Source organism: Paramormyrops kingsleyae, chromosome 1, assembly GCF_048594095.1.
Source record: "Paramormyrops kingsleyae isolate MSU_618 chromosome 1, PKINGS_0.4, whole genome shotgun sequence".
NCBI classification, from domain to species: domain Eukaryota; kingdom Metazoa; phylum Chordata; class Actinopteri; order Osteoglossiformes; family Mormyridae; genus Paramormyrops; species Paramormyrops kingsleyae.
The window spans coordinates 24,908,948-24,933,805 of record NC_132797.1 but is presented as its reverse complement, the minus strand read 5'-3'; the positions used below and the strand labels follow the sequence as shown (position 1 = coordinate 24,933,805).

The 24,858-nt window shown below is 42.0% G+C and overlaps 1 protein-coding gene across 1 annotated transcript; it reads left to right on the top strand.

The window, feature by feature from the left end:
- Positions 1-371: 371 nt before the first annotated feature.
- On the top strand, positions 372-24,632 carry plcd1a (phospholipase C, delta 1a). Its single transcript, XM_023800163.2, has 15 exons — positions 372-620; positions 3,547-3,705; positions 12,747-12,975; positions 14,082-14,211; positions 14,663-14,891; positions 15,017-15,215; positions 15,424-15,568; positions 15,666-15,818; positions 17,189-17,329; positions 18,130-18,286; positions 18,980-19,096; positions 20,742-20,920; positions 21,601-21,736; positions 22,771-22,920; positions 24,195-24,632. Exons 1-15 carry the CDS (start codon positions 569-571, stop codon positions 24,284-24,286), a joined length of 2,268 nt encoding a protein of 755 aa, XP_023655931.1. The 5' UTR covers positions 372-568; the 3' UTR covers positions 24,287-24,632.
- The last annotated feature ends 226 nt before the right edge of the window (positions 24,633-24,858 follow it).

Genomic DNA, 24,858 nt, shown 5'->3' with positions numbered 1-24,858 from the left:
ACACTTACACATTGTGGCCGGGATTTATTTCATACATCAACGTATAGCCAACGAAAACTTCTTAAAATTGCATTAAAGGAATTATACCAATTAATGCCCAGCGTATATCCTCTTTCAAGAACGCTTGCAAAAATGCGGTACACTTCATTTTAGATATTACAATATTTTAGAGGAAATCCCGAATAGGTTACTTTTAGAATTATTATTTAAGTCTTATAATTCCAAGATACAGTAACAGGGCGAACGATTTGGCTGAATTCAGCCACGTCAAATTTAGAAATTTTTGTTCTGTAATTGATAAAAGTTAGAATCGGTACAGCAGGATGAACGGAGCAGGGTGAATGTTCAGAGGCGTTTTGAACTTTCTTTTTCCTTTTTTTCTGGTTTTCACTGGGACTCCCTAGCCCGTGAACAGCACACGCCCCGAGACACTGGCAGGAATTGGGAAACGTCATGGATATTTCGAGCAAACTTTCCGGCCTTTGCTCAAAACCATACGCCGCAGTTTCGGGAAGGTTTAAATGCCTTTTTTAGAGAAACATTTCGAATAGAACAAAGCGGACAGATAATGTCGCAGCCGAAGAGTGGAAGTGTTGGATTTGAAAATGGGAAGATGACAGGTATGCAGAAACTGCATTCCATTTCACAAAGCTAGTTATTTTTATGACATAGGAGGGATTATACGACTGGTTATTCTGAGTTTGCGGGCGGTTTAGTTCCTTTCTGATTTGTAATAGGCTTAGTATTTCTAAGTAACCGCATATTGTTCTATATAGCTGTTCCTCTCAGTAGTCTACTCCCTTGTACGTGTTCTGACAAGACGTCTACACCGGGGCTTCAAAAAAAATGTTGTGGCACTCGAAACGCCTGATAGTTTAATTCTTCCAGGAACAAATCTTATGCGAAAGCACTTGGATGAAATGTAATACAGTAAATTGTGTTTTGCAGATTTTGTTGTGCAGCACATGACGGGCAACGGTTACACTTAAATTTACAAACATGGGGATGTATTATCGCAAAATTATCATAATATTCTTATGTGAATCAATGCAAACTGAAAGAGCATTTTAAAGGAGTGCTGTCTGTGGATGTCAAACTCTTTTACGATACAGTGACGCCATATAATGACCGATTGTTCTTTCGGGATCTGCTGGGATCCTAAGGACATAAGATAGGATTGGGACGGATTTAGGGCAAATTGATCACTTTACTTCGTCTGATTCCCTGATTCTCAGACACAAGACACGTCGGCTAAAATGGCGACATTTAATTTTCACATGAATGGTCGTGTTAAATACAAAGCTGCAATTTATTTCTTTCTTTTGATAAAACAGATTTTACCCACAAACTGTGAATGGATTAAGTGAGGCATTAAGCAGTGCTATAGAAATCCTTCCCAGCCTTGCACTATGCAGGACCTGCATAAGACAGGTATTTTCAGGCAGAGCAAAACAAGTTACTGTAGGCCTGCAAGAGATGCTGGACTGAGATTACCTTCTGAACAAGGCTCGTCAGAATATCTTTTCAGTAACAGCGCTTCTAGAAAAAAGGACAATACAGATTGAATGAGATGTAATTTGTATTGTTTCCCAAGTAGCATACTGTAGCAAATTGTATTGTACGTAGCCAGGGCTGTACTGGGATTAATTTGTTTTGTTGCTGGGGGCCTCACCTAGGGCCAAGATATTTGTGGCATAGGCCTATATTTTCTGCCTTCCGATTTTGCCCACAGTTGTATGTTCACTTGGGTCTTATGTTCACAGCCGATGATGAGGTTTGAGCTCACATATTGGGGGTCAGTCTTTAGTAACGCTACTTCTCACAGTTCTAAATAGTGTTATTAAATAAGGAGTTTTGTTTATCAGTTTCTTTATGTTGCATAAAAGACCACAAATGGTGCCACCATACACACACACAATGGTCATCCGTAACCTGGATTCATCGCTGAACATGGTACAATGCCACTCGTCACCAGTCCATGCCTCCCGGTTACGGCACCATTCCAAGCCCAGCCGTTTCTGCGCTGGTGTTAATGGTAGCCTATGCATGGGACGGTGAACCTGTAGTCCGGCTGATGCCAGTCGACGAGACACGGTGTGGGATGGCATGGGGTGTCCAATACCTGTGTCTGGATGGCAGGCGCAGATGTCATGGGGTTCTGTAATGCTGGCCGCACAATACGACGATCCTCCCTTGGTGTGGTCTGTCTCGGGCGACCTTCACGACGTGTGTGGGTGCCCTCATGTGCCTATTGGTTCCAACATCGGGCGACTGTGACATCTGCATGCCCCACACGTTGGGCAGTTGCACGATACGGCCACCCAGCCTCATGCAAACCCACAATGTATCCCCTATGAAACTCTGTCAAGTGCTGGTAATGCTGTCTAATGCTGTCTAATGCGTCATACGAGGCATCCTCTGTTTCTGGTGACTAGACGTGTCAGGTCTTTGCAAATCGAATCATTTACATACCCACCGCTGGTCGGCACATGTACCAAATTACATCCAAATCGGTCCATTACTTTTGGGTGCTTAACTGAGTATATATGCTAGGCCTATAGGGAACATTTGTTCTTGTTACCCCACATGTAGGGATAATGTTTAAAACCATATACCAAACAAATTTTTGAGAAATTATTGGTCAAAAATTATTGATTAAAAGTTATATGTTTATTATTTATTATTATATTGTTAATAGGCCCAAATGGACTGCGATCATTTAACCACGTTCCAGTCTTAAACCAGCGTCCTGGTGACATATGTGTGCTGTCCGGATATGTAGCCTATGCATTAATAACAAACATAAGAGCTGTTTTCCCTAATAATTTTTATGTGCAGTAACTGGTAAACTAGTAGGCCTAACCGTACCTAATTGCTAATTTTCAGTAATTTGAACCAGACTGTCCCCGACACTCACGAACGATCTGTTGTTCCGCTATTCAGTGGCAATAAAATTAGTCGGTAAGAAATTTATCTGCAGCAACCCCGCCACACCCTGGCAAATTTTACTGCAATTCTTTCACCCTGATAGGCAAATTTTACCGTGAGAAACCCCCAGTAAGCCAGCACTAGGCTTGGGCGGTATGTAATTTTTAATACTGTTATATGGTGCAGACATCATACTGCAGTATGCTATGCGATATTCTGGCGGTGTTTTTAAAAGCACGATTATGGCATTTCCTGATAAAATTAGCCATAAGCAGGGCTGGGGGGGGGGGGGGTGTTACCTTAATACCACCCAAGCTGAGGCAGCAACCCTGTCTGACTTTAAAACTGCAAATTCAGATGTATGTTTGTTTCCAAGTAAAGTAAAGCTTGATTGTCATCTCAGGCAGGTACAATACACAGTGAAAGGAAATGGCCGGACAGACTTTGCAGTGCTGAAGACAGAGTTTTGCTCTTCTGAATTTCAAGCGTTAATATAACAGAACCATGTCGATGCTTTAGGACGTAACCCATCCCTTCAAAGGAGTGACCTTGGAAGCTGCAGGATCACAGAAATCCCATCCTGAATGAACTCGAAATAACATTCTTTTCTGTTCTTAGGCTTAGAGGGGAACACAGATGTTACGTTCATACAGTCAGGAGGGTACCTGACGAAGATACGTTCAGCCAAATGGCAGAAAGAACGCTACTACAAGCTTCTGGATGACTTCAGCACCGTGTGGTATGAGTCGAGGAAGATGGTGGGGCGCAAACAGACTTGTAAGTCTCTTTTATTTCTCACGTCTGACAAGCTTTACCTTTAACATAACTAGCAGATGCTTTTGTTCAAAGTGTTATACAAGTGAGACAAACATTTATGCTGTCAAGGAGTCAAATATACTGTGAGAAAAAAGAGTAGCAATTTGTACCTTTGCTTGTCACTGGGGCTGTACCTTCAAGAGTCTGCCAATTGTGCCCGTAAAGCGTTTTTCAGGCCGAACGCTCTGAAACCCGTTATTTCGTATGGCTTCCACAGCGTGAGAACAGTTTTACCAGGTGTGTTTTGACAGTTAACGTAGTTTGTTGGCAGTCTATATGTGAAACAGCATGTGATAACCACAGACCTACTTAAATGAAAGAATGACATAAGGAGGTATAGTTTTAATACATATATCAGTGTCACAGAAAACTTAACATATTTTGTCCACTTATATGGAGTGTACAAAGAGCAGGAAGAACCTCAGGGACAGGTATTTAAAGGGGGAGAAAGAAAGTGAGAGTAAAGAAGAGTGGTGCAGGGTAGACCAGAAACCATCCTGGAAATATTTGGCCATCATGAGCTTCCTGGAGCCTTATGCCAGGGAGAGGGTCACCTCCTCTAACATGTCCCCATTCCTAGAGAACAGACCCTCTAGTCCCCAAGATACAATCAACTCCCTTGCCAGCATCAGCACCTGGCACCGCCTCTGATGCTGAAACAGTCGATCTCTACCTGCCTGGAATATTTCCCAGCACCCTGACTACCTCTTCAGTCTACATTACCAGAACCTTCATCTCTGGCCCCTGCTGTGTCTCAGGAGCCTGGCCCATCCACCTCAGTACGCAGCACCCCAGAGGGGTGAAGACAGGCCAAAAAAAAGGCAGAGAGATGAGTTTGAGAGCAAGATTTTGAAAGTTCTCGAACAGTCTATTATTAGTTATTTCTGCCCCACGTCTAAGAAACCCGCCACCAGAAAAAATAAGTGAAGTGAAAATTGAGCTAGTGACAGCTTTACACAGGGCAGGTTAAGTGATAGATTAATTTTTGAGTGTTTTCGTTTTTTTCCATTGTTACTTTTCCAAGCAGATCAGTTAATTCCTTAAAAACTGAGTTCATGGTCATTCAAAAAAGTTTTTTGATTATGGATTAAGCTACTAGATGTAATGTGTATTATTATTATTATTATTAAAAGGTGATGTGGAAGACAGTTCATAAAATTTGAAGTTGAGACGCAAATATTTCAGTTACTGTTTATGGTTAATTTTACAGTACATATCTAGCCATGTGATGCTGTATTTCAAGATGCAATGTTTTTTTTACCAATTGAGTTCTTAAATTGGTCATAAATGCTTTGAGATTACACAAAGTAGGGGATGGACTTCCTCTAACTATGAATGCAAAAGATAGTCTCCTGATCAAACCAAAAGGAAACATCCCTTTACATGAGTCAAAGTGTGGTTCTTTGAAAGAGCCTTTGTTTTATTTTGAAGAGGAAGAGGAGCAGCAAGTGTGGGTTGCAGAGATGATAGGTGGGTGCGTCAGGCTGCAGTGTACTGGCAGGGCCTCTCTCCAGCGGCTCCGGAGAAGTTACTATGTAGGTGGCACCCACTCTTCTCAGAGGTTGAAGGGAAGGGATCTTCTCTTCTTCGTGTGAAATGGGAGCTTCTGGTGTGGAATTCCACCACTGGAGGTTGTGAAGGGCCACTGCTGCTTTCACACCGGCGGCTACGTTTGTGGAGCTCACTGGTCGATCCTCCACTGTGCAGCAAGAAAGGCATTTTCAGCAACTCTCCTGGCACGTGAGAGATGGTAGTTAAAAATCCTGTTTGGTTGGGAGAAGTTCCTTCCAGCATGTTCGTTGCAATAGAATAGGGAAAGAACACGTTAAAATTAAATAAAATGAAGCAATAATAAGAGATTAAAAAATCACATACTGAATAGAGCTCTAAGCACTGTTGGCTTGCTGACCAAAGGGGGCGAGATAGGACATAAGTCTTGAGAAGCCTTTTGATGGAGATGCCTGTCCATTTATGGCCCTGCAAGCAAGCACCGAGGACTATAAATTAATGGGAGCACCAGTAGGGAGCCAATGAAGATAGAGAAGGAGGGTGTGACATGAGGACCTTTAGGCTGAATGAATATTAGATGCAGTGTCGCTTTATGAGAAATCCTCAAGTATTAGGGGGATCGTGAGAGGCTCAGCAGGTTAGTCCTAGGGGTGTCAGATAAATGGCCTGATCCTGCATTCAAACCCCAAGCACACACTCTGAATTGGAATTTTTACTCCGGTAAAAATAAGAGACCACTCCATATATTTTTTTAAAATCTGCATTTTTAAACCTGTTGTGATCCTGATTCTGCTGGCAGAAGGCTACACAACAGATCACTTCCAGGCTCAACATTTGTAAGACAGCAGTACAAGGTGAAGCAGGAGACACTGGGAAAGACCAGAAACCAGCAAGGTAAAGGACAGAAGGGACTTTCTAATGCCAGAGATGACCGTCAATTTATCCGACAGTTTCTCATGAACCAGAGGATGACATCAAGTGACCTTCAAAAGGAATGGGAAATATTAAGTGCAGGTGTGACATGCACTGCTGGGACAGTTCGTGTCAGGCTATTAGAAGTAGGACTGCAGTCCAGTAAAGCAAAGAAGAAACCCATAAATTGAGAAATGAGTGAAACAAAAAACTGTGCTGTGGTCTATTAATTTTTTTCCAGAGCTGTATATTGCCTTGTACAGACCAATGTGGCACCAGAACTGGTACCGTGCTTTGTCCCCGATCCGGAACTGGTTCCACATGTTTCGACCACAAAAAAATGGCCCTCAGCCAGAAACAATGGCTCCAGAACGGCACTACAGAAAAGCAGGTCTCAGAATTTGAAACCATAACATCAGCAAAAGTGGGACGTCCAAACCTTCTGCATACCCAGAAAATTCAATCCATAACTAATATATCACTCATGCCAACTGGGACACTTGCCAGCTGATTAGTGGAAAAATGTTATCTATACAGGCAATAGAGACGAAGCGCAATGAGTCACACTCTGAAAACTTTTTTCGGTTTGGCAGCTTATAAAAATTTAAAATCTGAAACAGACCGAAATAAATGAAAAAAATGGAATGCATATGAACTTTTACTTTACTCTCACTTCAGCCTATGTAGCATTTCTGTTCCATTCTTTTTGGAAACCAGTGGAAACGCGGGCAGGTTCTCAAAAAGCACCAAGCGAGAACCAGCCCGGCAACTGCACTAGCATTGGCTTCGTGTTCGTGGAAACGGGGCATATGTGTCTATCTCAAAGGAGAGTAAGATGAGATATGTGAAAAGAAATGATACTCGTGCAAATCACAAATAAAGCATCATTCTGTAGTGAGAGCCACATGTGAGAGCAATACATTTCATGAAAAAGTGTACTCTATTCTAATTGCAGATGTTTTCAATGGAATATTTATTTGATATTGGCCAAGAGAAAGAGGACACTAATACTGCAGATTTCTAGCGATCTAGGCAGTGTCTAGAATCTCCGAGGGCGGGGTGTGTGTTTCTGAAATGTTGTTCGGCTGACTGCATTCCTGAAATGGTCAAAGCTCACATGGAATGCTGTAGAAAAGCAGGTTTGGACAGGAGGGAATGGCACCTTTGTCAGTGTGTGGCTCAGCAGGTTCAGACACTGTACTGCATGATTGGAAGGTTGCTGGTTTAAATCCCAGGGTCAGCCCAGTGATTTCACCATTGGCCCCCTGAGCAAGGCCATTAATCCCCAATCGTTCCAAAGCCTGGCTGATCCTGCTTTCCCAACTGTATGTCACATCTGCTAAATCAAGGTTCCCCAGTCCCAGTCCTGGGCAACCCAAATTCACTGGAGATGTCAGCTTTTAGATAGAACTTTTTTGTTTCAAGTATGAATCTATTATGATAATTTATTCTCTTAGCAAAAATTCCCCAGATAATATATTGTTTAATAAACTTCTCAGCCATGCCTTAAACTGAGATTATATTCCGTGTTTCTTCTTATTGTTTTGAAAGGAAGCTATTTCCTTGTAACTTGTTTTATACTTTTTAACATAATAAAAACACTGTATGCAATGAATATGAGCAACATGCAATTATACAACCATTATCATAAAGCCAAAGTGCTTCTTAGGTCTGTATACAGTAGTTAATGCAATGGAACAGCAGTCATCAGCACAGAGGTGGTACTTCTACAAGGTTTCTAATGTTCCGAGGCTATATGAAGTCTACAAAAAGGAAGCAGTAATCTTTGAGTAACGGAACACAGGTTGGAAGTCTGTAATATGGCTGGAATAGAGTGCAGTCAAAGAGTTTAGTAGCGCATGACAGATGCTGAGATTCCACATAGCAGCAGCTGAATAGCACCTGGGAAGAGACAGCGGCATATACAGGGTCAGAACCGCAGGGGCACTGGCACCAGCTGAAAGCTGATTGGCCACCAGGGTGCCCACCTCCCCATCCCTCATTAGTTTTTGATCTATATCATCAGCTAGTGATATGGTCATTTTATGAATTATGGCCCCTCTTATTCCCCCCACCTTTAAAAAATGCTATAATTGCCCCAGGGAAAATATTTGGCCAAGAATGGTGAATAGTTGTATCAAATGTTGAAGATAGACCCAGGACAATGATTGCAATGGTTAGAAAGGGTATGAGATAGGAATGTTTCTGTTCGCTTTGTTTCAAGAGTTCTGAGAACAAAAAAGAGCTAGTAGATAATACTAGTGTTTTGACAACAGATGGGTAGGAGCGATTTTGGGTGGAGTTCCTTGGGAGAGATGACTCATGCATGTTTGTTGGCCCTGGGTTATGAGCCAGCAGACTGGGACACGATGACGTTAAAGAACCGAAGTTACAGGAGACTCAGGAAGGCTGGGTGTAGGGTTGGGAGTAACTTGAGCTCAGAGCTGAGTTTAGTAATAAAATCTGCACTCTCACAGAAAATGGCAAAGTAGCTCAGAGTGGTAGCACACGAATCTAACCCCAGCTTTCTTTGCATGGAGACTGAATGTTCTGCCAGACTTTCCTTTAGCTCTTCTAGTTTCCTCACATAATCTAATCAGTCACGGTCAGGTGATTTGGCTTATCTAATTTACCTTTCAGGTGGCCGCATGTAAAACACATCAACGAGAACAATCTGTCACATACTTAAACCGATGCCGCAGCCTTGTTTGTGCTGTCATGCAACAATCCTAGAAAGCGTACGATGCTTTTGATGCAGCAAACCCAAACACAGAGCGAACATAAACAAATACTTATTTGCAGTTTCTGCTCATAAATTGCAGGTTGTCTGCACATCTTTAAATTTTGATGTGACCTGATATATAAACATGGATCATTTTTTCAGAGAGTCTTCCTTCAAAGGCATTCATGATTGCAGAGTCCTTTGTTTTTATTTCTGGATCATTGCAGGGCATTAGTGATGCACGAGAGAGCGTGTTCTGTGTAGCCAGTTGTGGACAATGGGTAGTATCCAAACAAACAAAAACAAATCACCTCGGGGTATTCCAAAACGGTGATCACTGTTCATTGACGTTGTATTGCTAAAACGACATTGCTCCCATTGATTTTGTCTGATGCATGTGCCTACAGTATCTTTAGTCAATTATTCTTTTCTGATGGACGAGTGAACTGCTAATATGGAGCCATACTGGAGGGAAGACTGAAGGGCAGGTAAAACTTAGCATAGTCTCCATCAATATGGCCATGGCTAACTTATTTCCAAACACATCGTCAGTTTTCATTGACCTGAAGCTGTACAGTTTTAACTTTCATCCATCTTTTAGGGTTAGGGTCACAGCGGAGCTGGAATCTGTCTTAGGCAGCATAGGACACAAGGCTGGGCTACAAATGCAAATCAGTATACGAATCAAAAAGTCAAAGGGGAATTTTTGTTTACTTGTTATTGATTCTGAATGGTGTGATTCTCCTTCCCATTTCTCAGTTAAAGCATCTGTTGGTAATTAACAAGAACCAAACAGCAACAACTCTGCCTCCAGATGCAGGAAACTTGACATTGATCGTTCATGAATGAACTATATTAGTAGCTTCACAACTCAGGATGATTGAACAGTCACATGCCAAGATCTTGTATAACATTGCAAATATATTTCTGTTCGGCCAGTTGTCATTTTATGGTGCTTTGGGATTGTGTTTTGCATGGTTTTTCTTCTTTTAATATTTTGTTAAAGACTATTCATTATAATTAACATATTTTATGTATAATGATACTTATGAGTTTGTTTATTATTTTCAGTTGCACTAAATAAATCATGGATATGCACTCAGTTTTGTTAAATTGCAGGTACTTCTACGTTAAAAACGTAAATTGTTATTATGTAAACAATCTTTTTTTGCTGTTCAGGGGCTTGGAAACACTACTGCACTTTTATTCTGATTTGAACGTTTCTAAAATGTTGTTTTTGGTTTGCGTGCCTTTCTGTGTCCTGACATGGTCTCTGTTCACAATAGCCTACCCAGTTTGCGATACCCGCAGGCTTACTGGGCGCCACAAACAAGATAAGAGGAGGTGCTGTAGCGCGAGTTTGGTAATCAACTCCTTCTGTCTGCTTCTGGCTTCTTGGAATGACAAAGTCAGCAGTATGGAGAAGAGATCAGGCAAACTTACTTTGTATTAGCTTTCTGTAAAAAAATTTCCTTTTTCTGTACCTCAGCACAACCCCAGATTTTGACTGAAACTTAAACAAAAACATCTCTAAGATAGCGGTGGTTAATCGGTAGGAAAAAAGGGGATAATGTCTGTTTCTCACACATAAATGCAGGCTTGTGTCCCAGGCTCCACCCCTCAGCTACTTCCTCTCCAGCCTCTTTCTGATTGGTGCAGAGCTAAAGGGAGACGGCACTTATCACAACCCAGGAATTATCTCTCCTTGGAGGCACATCTGGCGTCCCGAGGCGCCGTGCCTGTGGAAACTGGGGAGGGCAGGCATTGATAACCTTCTCTGCTTTGGGCTGGTGCTTCTCTTTAAGATACCAGCCTGAAAATTCAGTTAACGAAGCAGGAGGACTTGTGTCAAAGTTTTTTGCAAAGGTGTTGTAATCTGAATGGTATAAGAAAAAATTGATGCATAGCTAATTGGTTTAAAATGGCAAATTAATTTTGCCATTGAAGGAATAATATCCCACCAGCCAGTTTCCAAACATTTATCCAGTACATGGTCAAGAATATATTTTTTGGCCCTGCTCTGATATATCATGTCTCTTTCAAGTTCAGAGATCAGGGTGATAAAGGAGGTTCTGTTTGCTTTGATTCCTTTTTTAGAGGAAGGTACAGTATTGTGGTCAGTCTCTTATTTGTTGTGCATGCGGAGGATGTACATGTTTAATGCGCAAACCCCAAAAGTAGGATCGTTTTAAGCTCTGCTAAACCAAGCATTTGCATGCTCCTAGTGACATTCTGGATTAGTGGCTGTCACTCTAATAAAAGGGCTTGCAATTAATGCCAGTTTGGTTTTCAGTCACTCCCGCATCTGAAACACGCTCTTTGAATCACACTGCTCTGTAGACAAACAATATGCTGGCCTCCGTTTTCCAAGCCACTGCAGAACAGTGATAACATGCACTCCTTTATTGTGCTGCCTGAACACTGACGTCATGCCTCAATTTATGCAAACATACTCAATCCATTTTTTTTGTTGCCTTCGAGACAAGACCTCCACTGACCTAAAGTCAGGCTTCCTCAGCATACAGTATATGGACAAAAGTATTGGGACACACCTCTTTAAATTCAGTCATTAAATTCAGGTGTTTCATTCAGACCCATTGCCACAAGTGTATAAAATCAAGCACCTAGCCATGCAGTACGACTTACAAACATCTGTGAATGGGTTGTTCTGAAGAGCTCAGTAAATTCAAGTGTGGTACTGTCATAGGATGCTACAGTTTGTGAAATTTCTTCCCTGCTAGATATTCCACAGTCAACAGTAAGTGGTATTATTGCAAAGTGGAAGCATTTAGGAACAACAGAAAGTGTCAGACCATGTAAAGTAACAGAGTGGGGTTGCCGATTTCTCAAGAGCATAGTGCGTAAAAGTTGAAAACACACTGCTGACTCAATAACTGCAGAGTTCCCGACTTCCTCTGGCATTAACCGCAGCAAAAAACTGTGCACCACGAACTTCATAGAATGGGCCTCCACGGCCAAGCAACTGCATGCAAGCCTCACATCACCAAGCACAATGCCAAGCACTGGATGGAGTGGTGTAAACACACTGACACTGGACTCTGGAGCAGTAGAAACATGTTCTGTGGAGTGATGAATCAGGCTTCTCTCTTTGGCAGTCTGATGGAGTCTGGGTTTGGCAGAAGGCAGGAGAACGTTACCTGTCTGACTGCACTGAGCCAACTGTAAAGTTTTTCAGGGGTTGGTCTAGGCCCCTTAGTTCCAGTGAAGGGAACTCTTAATGCATCAGCATACCAAGACATTGTGGACAATTTTATACTTCCAACTTTGTGGGAACAGTTTGAGGAAGGACCTTTTCTGTTCCAACATGACTGTACCCCAGGTGTCCCAGTACTTTTGTCCATATAGTGTATGTTGCAGCATTGCGAACCAAAACTCATTCAGTCTTCATGTAATCCAGTGAAGAATTTGAATTTAAAAAACTCCTTAAATTGTTATCAAAAACATATCCATGAGTTTTGGAAATTTGCTCTTCATGTATAGTTAAATCACATGAAAGGTCAATGATAAATGTTATTATAATAAAATAACGAACTATGTATTTAATGTTAACATACTGTAGTTAACATACCATCTAACTAATCTTCAACTGTATAGAGAGAGTGTGTATTTGTCATTGTAGCTTGCAGAGCATTGTGTGTTCATCCATTAACTGGTCGCCACGAGACATTGCATGATATAATTTTTTTAATGGTGTGAAGGAACACAGGGCAGACATTTCCTGCAGATAACATGGATGACCATTGTCCCTTCCCTACAATCTGTTCTTCTTTGAGGTGACCTCTGTATAAAGTTGGGAGGAGATGGTTGACATAATTCCTGTCTTTTTCCTGATCACAAGTCTCCGTCAACGATATTGACTCGGTGAGGCACGGCAGGCAGACAGAGGGACTACAGCGGTTTGTGGGGGAGAAGCTTGAGGGCCGCTGCTTCTCCATTATCTTCAAAGGCCGGAAGGAGAATCTGGACCTTATCGCAGGATCAGAAGAGGATGCATCGCACTGGATCACAGGTCTTGAGAAGGTTGTCAACATGATGCAGCACTTCAGTCGACAGCAGAGCAGTGAGCAGTATCCTTCCATGATCCCCTATCCTTCTGTCTTTATAGGCTCTGAGGAAAACAGGGTTATATCCAATATGATAGGAGATGCCCATCTATGGAGAGTGAACTCTGTCCTTATAGGATCTAGGGCAGGGGTCTCCAACTCCGGTCCTGGAGAGCTACCATCCAGTAGGTTTTCTGTCCCACTTGGCTTCTGATGAGCCACACCTGCTCCTGGTATTTACCTGAGAACAGGTGTGGTTCATCAGAAGCCGGGTATGACAGAAAACCTATTGGATAGTAGCTCTCCAGGACCGGAGTTGGAGACCCCTGATCTAGGGTAACAGGGTCACACCCACTGTGATAGATGATGCCCATATTTGGAGAGGGAGGTCTGTACTTATAGAGTCAGGGGGAAATAAACACCCACTGTGATAGGTGATGCCCGTAAATAGAGAGTGAGCTCTGACTTCATAGAGGGTATGCACATGATGGTTCTGGATAAAAGCAGTTCACAGCTGGTGTGATAGGTGATGTCCAAAGTTTTGTTAAATATGAGCAGGGGTCACTAAGGGGGTCACTAAGGTGGTGCCCCCAAGGACCACATGAGGCGCCCGCGGACCTGTTCTAAAAATAGCACAGCTATCAATACAGTGAACAGTGTCTAAAATGTAATTTTATCCTGTTGCTATTCTTCTTTAATTATATTTGCATTTATATAGATTTGATAATTACAATATCTAAAGAAAATCATTTAAAACATGTTTATCGTGCATGAAGTTTAGATAAGTTTAGGAGGGCGTTTCAAACTGGTAGCCCATCGTATAGCTCAGTACCCGTGAAGTAGCTCCCAGTTTCAAAAAGGTTGGTGATCTCTGATCTAGAGGATGTGCCACCAAAATTAATATTTTAAAAAATCCATTCAAAATGTCCATTTAAATTTGTTCAAAATTGTTTTGGTGAACCTAAATTGGTAACAAAGCTTACCTAATGCCCGTAGTGGGCATCAAGAAATTATGTAACCTTTCAATCAGCCATTATATAGCGTGGCTGAGTTCCCTTGACGTAGCACAAGGCTTTTTCCTTTATTATATTTTCTTGGTTTTGGCTAGAATCCTTACATTAGTTGTTTAGCTGGATCTTCACCTGCATGCGCAAAGCAGACAAGGACAATGACAATAGGATGAACCTGAAGGAAATTAAACACTTTCTCAAGCAGATCAACATCCAGGTGAACGACCATTATGCAGAGCAAATCTTTAAGGTGAGGAAAAATTACATTACATATACTGTATAGTGTATCTCTTAAGTAGAATGTACAAAATGCTGTTAAAAATGTCCAGTTCATGAAGGATTAAAGAAGCTGAGTATGGAAGGCTGTTGTAGGAACAGTCGCAGTCCTGCCCAGGCTAGCATGATTTTCACTTAGCAACTATTTCATGTTTTCCCATAAATACACACATATTTACACATATAATAGAACTGCATGCAGTTAATTGTGAGACAGCTGGTACCTTTTGGCACATATATTAATTATAGAAAGTCTCCACCCAGTCCTCAGGGGCCCCCAGACAGGCCACATTTTGGCTCCCTCCCTGCTCCCAGCCAATCAAGCACAACATATACCGGGTACTGGTGTGCTGGGAGATGAGGTCCCCAGGGACTGGGATGAGAAACATTTATAACAATTTCTCAAATTTTGATGTGACACCTAGCAATGCGACACCAATGGCTCAGGCACACTGGAGGGGGCCGAGATCATGAAGTTTTACAGCATACTGACCAAACGGGAGGAGATCGACACCATCTACAATGAATTTGCCCGTACGAACAACCTCATGGGTGCCACCGACCTGCTTGACTTCCTGCTGAACCAGCAACGGGAGCAGTTGTCCTTGGAAGATGCTCACCAGCTGATCCAGAAGTATGAGCTGGATGAGACAGGTGAAGGAGCTGGATTGTGTCCCATCTTCGTTTTTGTTTGCCGATACAGTACAAATTCTTTAAACGGCATGAAATTTCCACAGTATGGTATTCAATCTTAAACCTGTTCTTCTTCTGAATTGCAGCCAAACAAAACCAGTGCATGACCAAAGATGGCTTCTTAATGTACCTGCAGCAAGAGGGTGTGATATTCAATCCTGCGCACAAGGATATCTATCAAGACATGAATCAGCCCCTCAACCATTACTTCATCTCATCCTCCCATAACACTTACCTAATGGAGGATCAGCTGAAGGGTCCCAGTAGCACTGAGGCCTACATCCGGTACGTATGCCAACCCTGGCAAATGGGGGGCAGTCTTCATGTGTCAGGGAGCCAATGAAATGCCAAAAGGCTGGTGTCGGTCCTCTTGACGAATCATGTGTCGTGTAGTCCTGATGATGTCTTTTGTTAGTATAGCACGATACCATAGCAAAATTGAAGTCCAACTTGTTTGTTGGGCCGTGGGCCTCACTGCTGCCATCTTTCTCAGAGCACTGATGAAGGGCTGCCGCTGCGTGGAGCTTGACTGCTGGGACGGGGTCGAAGGTGAGCCGGTCATATACCACGGCCATACCCTCACCTCTAAAGTCCTCTTCAAAGATGTCATCAAAGCCATCAAGGAGTACGCCTTCAAGGTGTGTCAAGTGTGTCCGCCTCACAGCCTTCGCACAGAGATTTATCACGACGCAGATCTCTGAATACTCCACTTGTTTGGCTTGTCTTGGTCCCCAGGTCTCCGAGTTCCCGGTCATCCTCTCCATGGAGAACCACTGCTCCATTGAGCAGCAGAAACGCATGGCCTATCACATGATCAATATTCTGGGCAGTGCCCTGGTGACGGAGCCCTTGGGAGACACGATGCCCACCAGCCTGCCCTCACCGAAGGTGAGACACTGCATTCCTGGTAGCCTTGGACCCACACCTTCTAGAATATTCTACCACAAACAACTATTTATGACACATTGCACTTTAGCTGAGAAACACCTTCCCTTCTGTTGATACAAAAAGCTTTTGTAAGAGTATAATTGGTTCTGACCCACTGTTCACAACTTAGGCAAATTAGTATGTGCTATACAAAACCCAAGCACAATATAATTTACTGTAATTACACATACAATAACGGGCTGTTATTAATTTCCCTATATACCCATCTCACTGGTCCTAGAAGGTATAGTTTACTATTATTGACTTTTTATTGCTCTGTTTCTGTGGATAGCTTATATGCATGCATACACTGAGGATCATCACAGGACAGACCCTCATTGGGTAGCTGAGATGTAGAGTATGGATGAGTATAGTTTAATTAGGAACGGTGTGCAGGGCGCTGTAGTAGCCACATGAGAACCACAAAGTGCATGTAGCTTGCTTCCTCCTTCATTGGAGATACGAGATACAGAAAAGAACTGTGTGAGACTGGTTTTAAATCTCATATTTCTGCTCTGTATAGATATTTCTGTGTACTCAAACCCTGTGTACTGAGATAAGTATATCAATTTCACTCTCTTGTTTTTCTCCTTCGGAACAAAGATTGTGCAAATTAGAGCTTTTTTGTGGCTGGTTCCAGTCTATGATTGTTGCTCATATGATCAGCTGCAAGATGGTCCCTCTGAAACAGAGCCCACAGCCTAACTGGCCGTTGCTCAACATGGCAGAGTGGAGATCTGACATGGGCATCTCATGTGGTCACCTTTAGCATGATTGGTCTTCAAGTCGCTCTTTGCAGGAGGGTCTCGTTCAGTACACTGGGAATGAATAGTGAGGAAAATATCATGTGAAATAGAGACGAATCAAACGGCTGGACCGCAAAGCATGTAAAAAATGTGGGCAGCTGGTTTCAATTTGGGATGTTAAATACACAGATCCATTCTTCTAAGAAACGCTTGTTGTGTGACAAACTTGTAAGTGCACCCTGTCCTATATGGATGGGATTTTTTTTGTTTTTTGTTTTGATTCATGCTGAACATTGCCATAAAACCACATAAGCTATGCATCTATATAATAAAATAAACAAGAATTCATATGCTAAATTAAACCTTATTATACTAGTTTGTTATTGAGGACCCATTATAAATTATTTACCTGGTGATTTATGGGTGAAAACATGCACTTCTGAGTGCCTGTGGATGATATTGGTGTAACGCTTGGAAGCGTGAAGGAGGTCATCTTCGTTAGCTGGAAGCTTCACTTTCTGCTCATTGACGTCAGCAGAGATGCTATGAAATGCTAACTGCACTGCTGGCTTTGGTCATCGGCAGGAGCTGAAGGGCCGCATCCTGGTCAAGGGCAAGTGCATGAACAAGCTGGACGTGTTCTTCAACCCCATCAGCGCAATGGAAGAAGGCAGCGTTTCCGAGGAGGACGAGGCGGCTGAGATGAAGGAGGAATCCAAGCCCATTGTTAGTAGGCCTTGCTTCCAAAGTTAGGATGTTTGTTTCTGTTACTGTATAACATCTTAATAGATGTCCAGGTCAAAACAAGCAAGGACCAAAGCAAAGGAAATCATAGTGTAATCATAGTGAAATCAAGGTGGGGACAGGTACATGGGGGGACAATGGGACAAATGATGGTGCAATAGAACAGACATTACAAAACAAGATGCTGCAATTATAGGTGCCCAGGAGGCTGAAAGTCAGAATGACTAATAGACTTTACTGAAGTTCTTTTGAATCATCAATAGCCATCAACATATACCTATACATGGAGTTATTTTTATATTTATATTTTTTAATGAAAACTAAGGACATGGGATCACTGCCCTACAAATGCATTTTACAATGCATTACCACCAACAGCCAGAGAGGGTGCTGAAGCATCCTCAGCACCCCTGCTTCCAGTGCCATCGGGTGCAATATGAGTAAGTGAAACAATAAATTAGTGATAAATAGATGATGCAATGGGGATACAGATGTGCAAATAGGCCATGATATAGTAAAAGAATTATGTTACATGGAATAATGTACAATGCATCACATTATCACTTTTCTGGGCACGATGGAATAAAAAAAAAACCTGAATACTGGTTTTTCGCATTTGCTATTAAGTTCAAATTAGACCATAAATCCACACATCTGGACCACACACGCACAAATGCTCATAAAATGAACAAACATGATTATAGGAAATTTAAGATTCAAAGTGATTCTTGACTGAGTGATGCCAGATGATTGAGTAAGGTGTGATTGACACTGATTTCCAGAATTCCAACATGAAGCTGGCAAAGGAGCTCTCTGATGTGGTCATCTATTGCAAAAGCGTCCACTTTAAGGGTTTCGAGTATGCAAGAGACAACCAGAGCTTCTATGAGTTAGCATCCTTGAAAGAGAGCAAAGCGCTCCAGCTCGCAAAAACATCAGGTAAGGCCATGAGTCGCTTTGTTACAGCTCTTCTTAAACACTTTTATCTTTCAGGAACACAGTTTCACTATGGAAGCCCTGAAGGGCAAAACACACCAGCAAATATGAAAACACACCAGCAAAAACACAACAGCAAATAAGAAAACACACTAGCAAGAACAAAAACTGTTGCACCTTGGATAGCTTTGGATAGTTGTGTGTGTGTACAGTATTGTGCAAAAGTCTTAAGCAGTCAGAGTATATTATTTTTAAATGACCTTCATGTTGATTTAAAACCATGATGTCTTTCAAAGTGTGTCAACTTTGTCATTTCAAAACCTTTCTTTAAACTCACCCCAGGATTTGCAACAACCATACAAAACACCCATGTATTTTTTGACCACTAGCATATCTAGTTTGGTTAATCAATACCTCACTGAGTCATTTAACTAATTTAATAAATGAAGTGAGCTGGAAATTTAACAAATACATTGAACGGCTGAGGTGCCCCTGAGCAGATGTTTGTGAGCTAAAGCAGTGTTCATCTAGCCATCCAACCTTTTCTCTAATGTTAAATTGTATATATATATATATATTTTTGGACAAATATACACTTACTAGCCACATAAATAGCTTTTAGCATTATCTTAAGCCCAGGTCCTCTGTATGTTAATGTTAATGTTAGGGTGTTTATTCTAATCTCCTGCTTTCCAGCCAATGCCTTCACTCGCCACAATGCAGCCAAGCTGAGCAGGATTTACCCAGCGGGCTCCAGGACGGACTCGTCCAATTATAACCCTGTGCCCATGTGGAACGTCGGCTGTCAGATAGGTAACAGGCCTCGCCTAGCCGGCCGCTAAAATCAATCGGCTTTTAACAGCATATCAATCACACATGGCTTGAGAAAGTAAGTATTTACAAACTTCCTACATACCTGGCCTTCCAGGGCTGGGCCCGAGTCAGATGATAAGTCCACTTCGATTCAGTTCAGCCTCATTTAGACATTTCGGCTCCTATCAGATGTCTACACACCCTTTTTGCATTTTCTGCTTTTGTTGGCAGAAAAGCCCTATTGGGGTGGGATTAGTTGTACTTGGGGACATAATGTAATTGAAGCAATTACCAATGAGGTCCATAATTTTAATTCAATCTGAATCTTCCACGTCTGTAATTATTGCAAGCCGTGCAGCAGTGAAATGGCCGTCTTCGTTTCAGTGAATATGGACCTCTGCGATAATAGCAGTCCTGTTGGAATTGTCATCTCAGTGATAAGGCACACAAGGCAGAAACAGCATTTACCCCCTAAAAATGAATGGCTGCTGGGTTTTCCATATAAATGTGTGACAACCTAAACTTACAGCCTCTTCTGCAGCAAGGTTTTCAGTAGGTGCAGAGCAGTGCACCGATTTGTAAGCTACTGTATGGTTGTGTTTGATTAGTATGTTAATGGGATATATAGCCCTATGCTGAAAACTGTGTTGTCATTTGCTTTCTATACACACTCACTCCAGCATTAACTTTCAGACGTGATTATTTTTATCTCAGCTATCTCTGGTAATTTGGGGAAATTACACACATTTCTTATTCACCAGGCCACTTTGCAAACTACACACCAAGCCTCCCTAGCTAAAACTAATCTGAATAGGGCTAAATTCTGAAATCAAAATGAACAAACGACATCAGACCTTTTTCCACCTTTATAAAACCTCTTTATAGTGTTATAGCCAGTAACATTTTGGTTAAACCCAAAGAATCATTTGTAGGAAAAAGGATGTTAGAAAAAATCTTTTCGTGCAAACTACCCTTTTCACAGCAAATGATTTTTCCCTTCCCTTCACGGTAAGTCTGTTCTCCCACCTCTGAAACTCAAGATTTTACAGTTTTTCCCTGACTCTCTGCAGAAACATTCAAGCCCCAGCAGCAAGAGAATCTCCTATGTACAGGGCTCTTAGGTCACAAATGTTTAAAGAGGCCCAGAAATACTTTTTTCGGAAGCAATAGCTTCCATGCCCAACAGCTTAGACTTATGGGAAATATTCAAAATGGCTGCAATATGCAGGGAGTGGGTATCTACTGCCAAAAACACCTGCAGCTCCTTTAAGGTTTCCTGTATCCTGCCTGACAAGCTTTTTATGTGCCTTCAGTTGAAAAGAAACCAGATCAGTGCGTTGTTTCGGTGGGGCTAGATCTTCTCCACTCCTTAGAGATGGCCGATGGCCTCCACAGTGTAACCCTGACATAGTTAATGTACTTGAATTCTTTCATAGCTCTCTGCTGAACTGCTTCGTTCAGAGAAAACATCTTGTATCCAGTGACTAGCTCAGCATCATAGAACCAAGAACCACGCAGGAGAAACCCAACAGAACTGCTGATTTGACAAGGAGTCAGACCGGTTCAGTGTGGTTGCTTGTTCCCATTTATCTTCTGATCAGATTCTCTCTGCTCACCCAAATCCTCTGCCCCATCCTGTCCACAGTGGCACTGAACTTCCAGACACCATGCTGCGAGATGGACCTGAACCAAGGCCTCTTCCTTCCAAACGGGCGCTGTGGATACATCCTGAAACCCAAGTTCCTGCGTGACAAAAACTCTGGGTTTGACCCCAATGGCTTGTCCCCGGAGCTGCGGATGCAGAACACGATCTTCCATGTGATGGTAGCAGAATCTTCACATTCATGTTATTATTTTAGTATTATTTAGAATTAGGGTATCTTTGCTCATCTTCACTGCAATTTCATTCTGGTCAGTAGGGGACTTTTAACCTTCTGGTTGCCAGTCCATCAAAGAGCAAGCTGTAATATGTTTGAGAATTGAACCTGGCTTGAATTTCTCCAATAAAACATCTGTCCATACATGGTTGGTAAACTGTAGTCAATTCAGACTGAATAACTCACAGAATGGAAAAGTTTACAGTGGTGTGAAAAAGTGTTTGCCCCCCTCCTGATTTCTTATTTTTTGTATGTTTGTCACAAGTAAATGTTTCAGATCATCAAACAAATTTAAATATTAGACAAAGATGACGCAAGTAAACACAAAATGCAGTTTTTAAATGAAGGTGTTCATTATTAAGGGGAAAAAAAATCCAAACTTACATGGCCCTGTGTGAAAAAGTGATTGCCCCATTAAAACATATATGAACTGTGGTGTATCACATCTTTGGAAGAGTTCAAATTCTCTAGCCACACCCAGGCCTGTGTGATTTCTTCATTGACAACAGGTGTGGCAGTAATCAGGCCTGGGTGTGGCTAGAGAAATTGAACTCTTCCGAAAAATGTCATAGTCATGTGTGCGTATGTGTATGTGTATGAACCTGTAATCAGGTTCTGCTTCTGCAGGTCATCTCAGCACAGCAGCTGCCAAAACTGAACACAGAGAAGCCTGGGTCCATTGTGGACCCCCTTGTGAAGGTAGAAATCTTTGGTGTGCCCGGTGACACCGTTGAGAAAAAGACACACCACATCAATAATAACGGTAAGACTCATTCACCCGTCAATGATCCTGTTCCCTAGACGCTCTGTTTCTAAGGAAGTTCTTTGTCATTTCTGCATTTGCGTAGTACCATTCACTGATAAGCCCCGCCAACCCTGGAGTATCTACACCACACAGATTTTCTGAAGCTCATTAAATACAGAAGCAGTACGATATCTTCTGTAACTTAGAGTAACAACGATCCAATCAAGTGACGACCAATTTTGGCAGATGAAAATCAGAAATGTGACTGTCAAGCCATAAACTGGCTTGTCTAGCCAAGATCCAGATGCTAAAAATGTTTTCATTTTAAATATCATTATTGTGGTTAACTTTTCTGCCTCATTAGATGTTTTATAAAACATTAATTTATCCATTAATCCATTTTACAACCTCTTATTCCCATCAGAGTTGCATCTAGTAAATTTAATCTATTGACGGCCTTCACTGGTATAGTAAGGTATAGTAGTAATCATCATCATCATAATCATCATCTGCCTGTCAAAGTGGCATTGCCGCAATTGCAACCATAACCAATAGGATGATTGAATAAAATGAATCAATGAATAAAAAATGCAAATAAATCATGATCTACAAAAACCCTGTAAATTCCAAATTCATCTCAGGAGTGCTAAGGCAGATTTACAAAGTCCTGTCTCACTGTGCTAAGCTAAATATTTCATATTCATCCATCAGTCTGTCTTCCAACTGTTTATTCTGAGCAAGTTTATGGGACATTTTGTGTCAATATTGAAAATAGTTTTGTATCGCATATACAGTATATAATCATTTAACTGTACTTTGCTTATCTTCGTTTTTGTTTAAAATCACAACACAATCATGGTACATGTTTAAAATGTGTCCAAAACTGCTAAAATATCTGTCTGATTTAGCCCTGAGTGGAAAGTTAGTCAGGATACATACATGTGGTGTTACAGTCATCCATACGATGGCAAAGCTCGCGACAGACACAGCACCTACAAACCGCCTGCGAGGCTTCTCAGGAATTACAAGCAAACTCCTAAACCTCCATGCAGGTTTCAAACCCATGTGGAACGAGAAGTTCAAGTTCATTATCCACGTCCCGGAGCTGACCCTGGTGCGCTTCGAGGTGGAGGACTACGACACCGCGTCCAACAACGACTTCATTGGACAGTACACTCTGCCGTTCACCAGCATACAGAACGGTGAGTCCAGCAGGGGGCTTCACCCTGGTCACATCACCTTCAGCAGCAGAGCCTTACAGACACAGTGAGCTTCTCCAGGAGCCACCAGCCAAGTAACATGCTCAGAGATGGCTGGCACATTCAGACCAGCGTTTAGCTTTTTTTTCTGCACTAGGCAGAAAGTCTAAACGTTGGTAAAAGACGAGGCCATACTGCACCACAGAGGTATGCTAAAGATTAAACATTAGCATACATTACGTTTGGTGGCCATTTTTGGTCGTTTGAGTTATAGAATACCCTTTTCATTATTAATGTTAATGCTTAATAATACCATAGTCAATCCATTCTTCAGTGTGCTGGTGGACACACATGCACACACACACACACGCGCGCAAGTTTGTAATTATATTTTTGTGGGGACTCTCTATTCATGAAGACCTCAACCCCTACCCAGCCCTAACCTTAACCATAAGTAACCAAACAAAATACGAGACTTTTGGCTTTTTTACTTTTGTGATTGCATTCACCAATCTTTGTGGGGACCCGAAAAATTGTCACCAAAACGTAAAAAAATTGGTTTTTATTACATTGTGGGGGACATTTGGCCCCCACAAAGTAATATAAACCTAATCCACACGCATGCACACACATACAAAATATGATCCGATCCATGACTATGATACAAATCAAACCATGAGTTTTGTGATCCGTTGCACCCCTAACTTTTATTCATGCCGTACTCCAAATTAATTGCATGAAGCAGCAGGGTTGGACTGGGATTAACTTTACGCCTTGGACTTTGGGCTCCTCCACAGCCCCAAGATAAATTTTGCTGAGTCAGCCCTCCCCGGTGACTCGGTGGGGGAGGGGCATAATACATTTTGCTATTCAACATACCTTTCAACGCCTTGGAAAAATGCTTGATGTGATGGATGGCCAATCCAGCCCTGTAGTGCAATGTTTATCCGCCCAGTCCACATTTTTGCTCTCTCCCAGCATACCTGAATCAAACAATCTAGAATGGACCAAACAATCAAGAAGACCGAATACCTGGTATGGGTGTGTTGGGAGCTGGGAGGGAACAAAAATGTGGACTGGCTGGGGGTCCCTGAGGACTGGGCAGAAATCCCTGGCATAAGGAGATGGATTAGCAACCACAACCTTCCAGAACAAGACAGGTTGAGGTAGCTGTCTAACTCCCATGGTAAATATTCCACTGCACGACTGGACTGTCGCCTAGCAACACTAATATTCTGTGGAACACCTTGGTTGAAAGTATGTTCCTGTCTCCTCAGGATACCGGCACATTCCTCTGTATAACAAAAGGGGACATTTAATCCCTTCAGCTGGACTCTTTGTGCACGTCATGATCATGAACTCCGAGTAGAAGCCACCTTCGGAGGCATTCGCACCTTATCATATACCAAAGGTCACTATTATCTAAGATCTGAAAAATTGGGCTGCCGTTTTTCCTTTTTTTTTTAACCAGTTGGATGTGGGGCTCCAGGTGAAGTATATGTCATTTTATTTGCAGGGACTTCATTAGCATATTTATTCTAGTCAGTATTTAAGATGTGATTTGCAGTCTATTTGTAAATGTCTCTAATTGCAGATACGAATATATAGCAGTGCATTGTCAAACATTTAAAATCAAGTGTACTTTATTATATTTCAATTATGTTCATTTCTGATGGGTTGTTTATAAATTGCAATAAACTGGAAGAGTCTGTTTATTTGGGTCAGAGTCACAAGGTGGTTTGGAGTGTCTCTCAGGCAGCAGGGCTGGGGGACACCCTGGATAGGACACTGGTCCATCGCAGGGCACGTGCACCCATACTGTCATGCACTATGAGCAAGTCAGAGACGCCCGTCAACCTAACTGTCTTTGGACTTTGGGAGTAACAGCGTGCCTGGTGAGCAAGCAAACTCCACACAGAGTCAGGTGGACAGATTCAAACC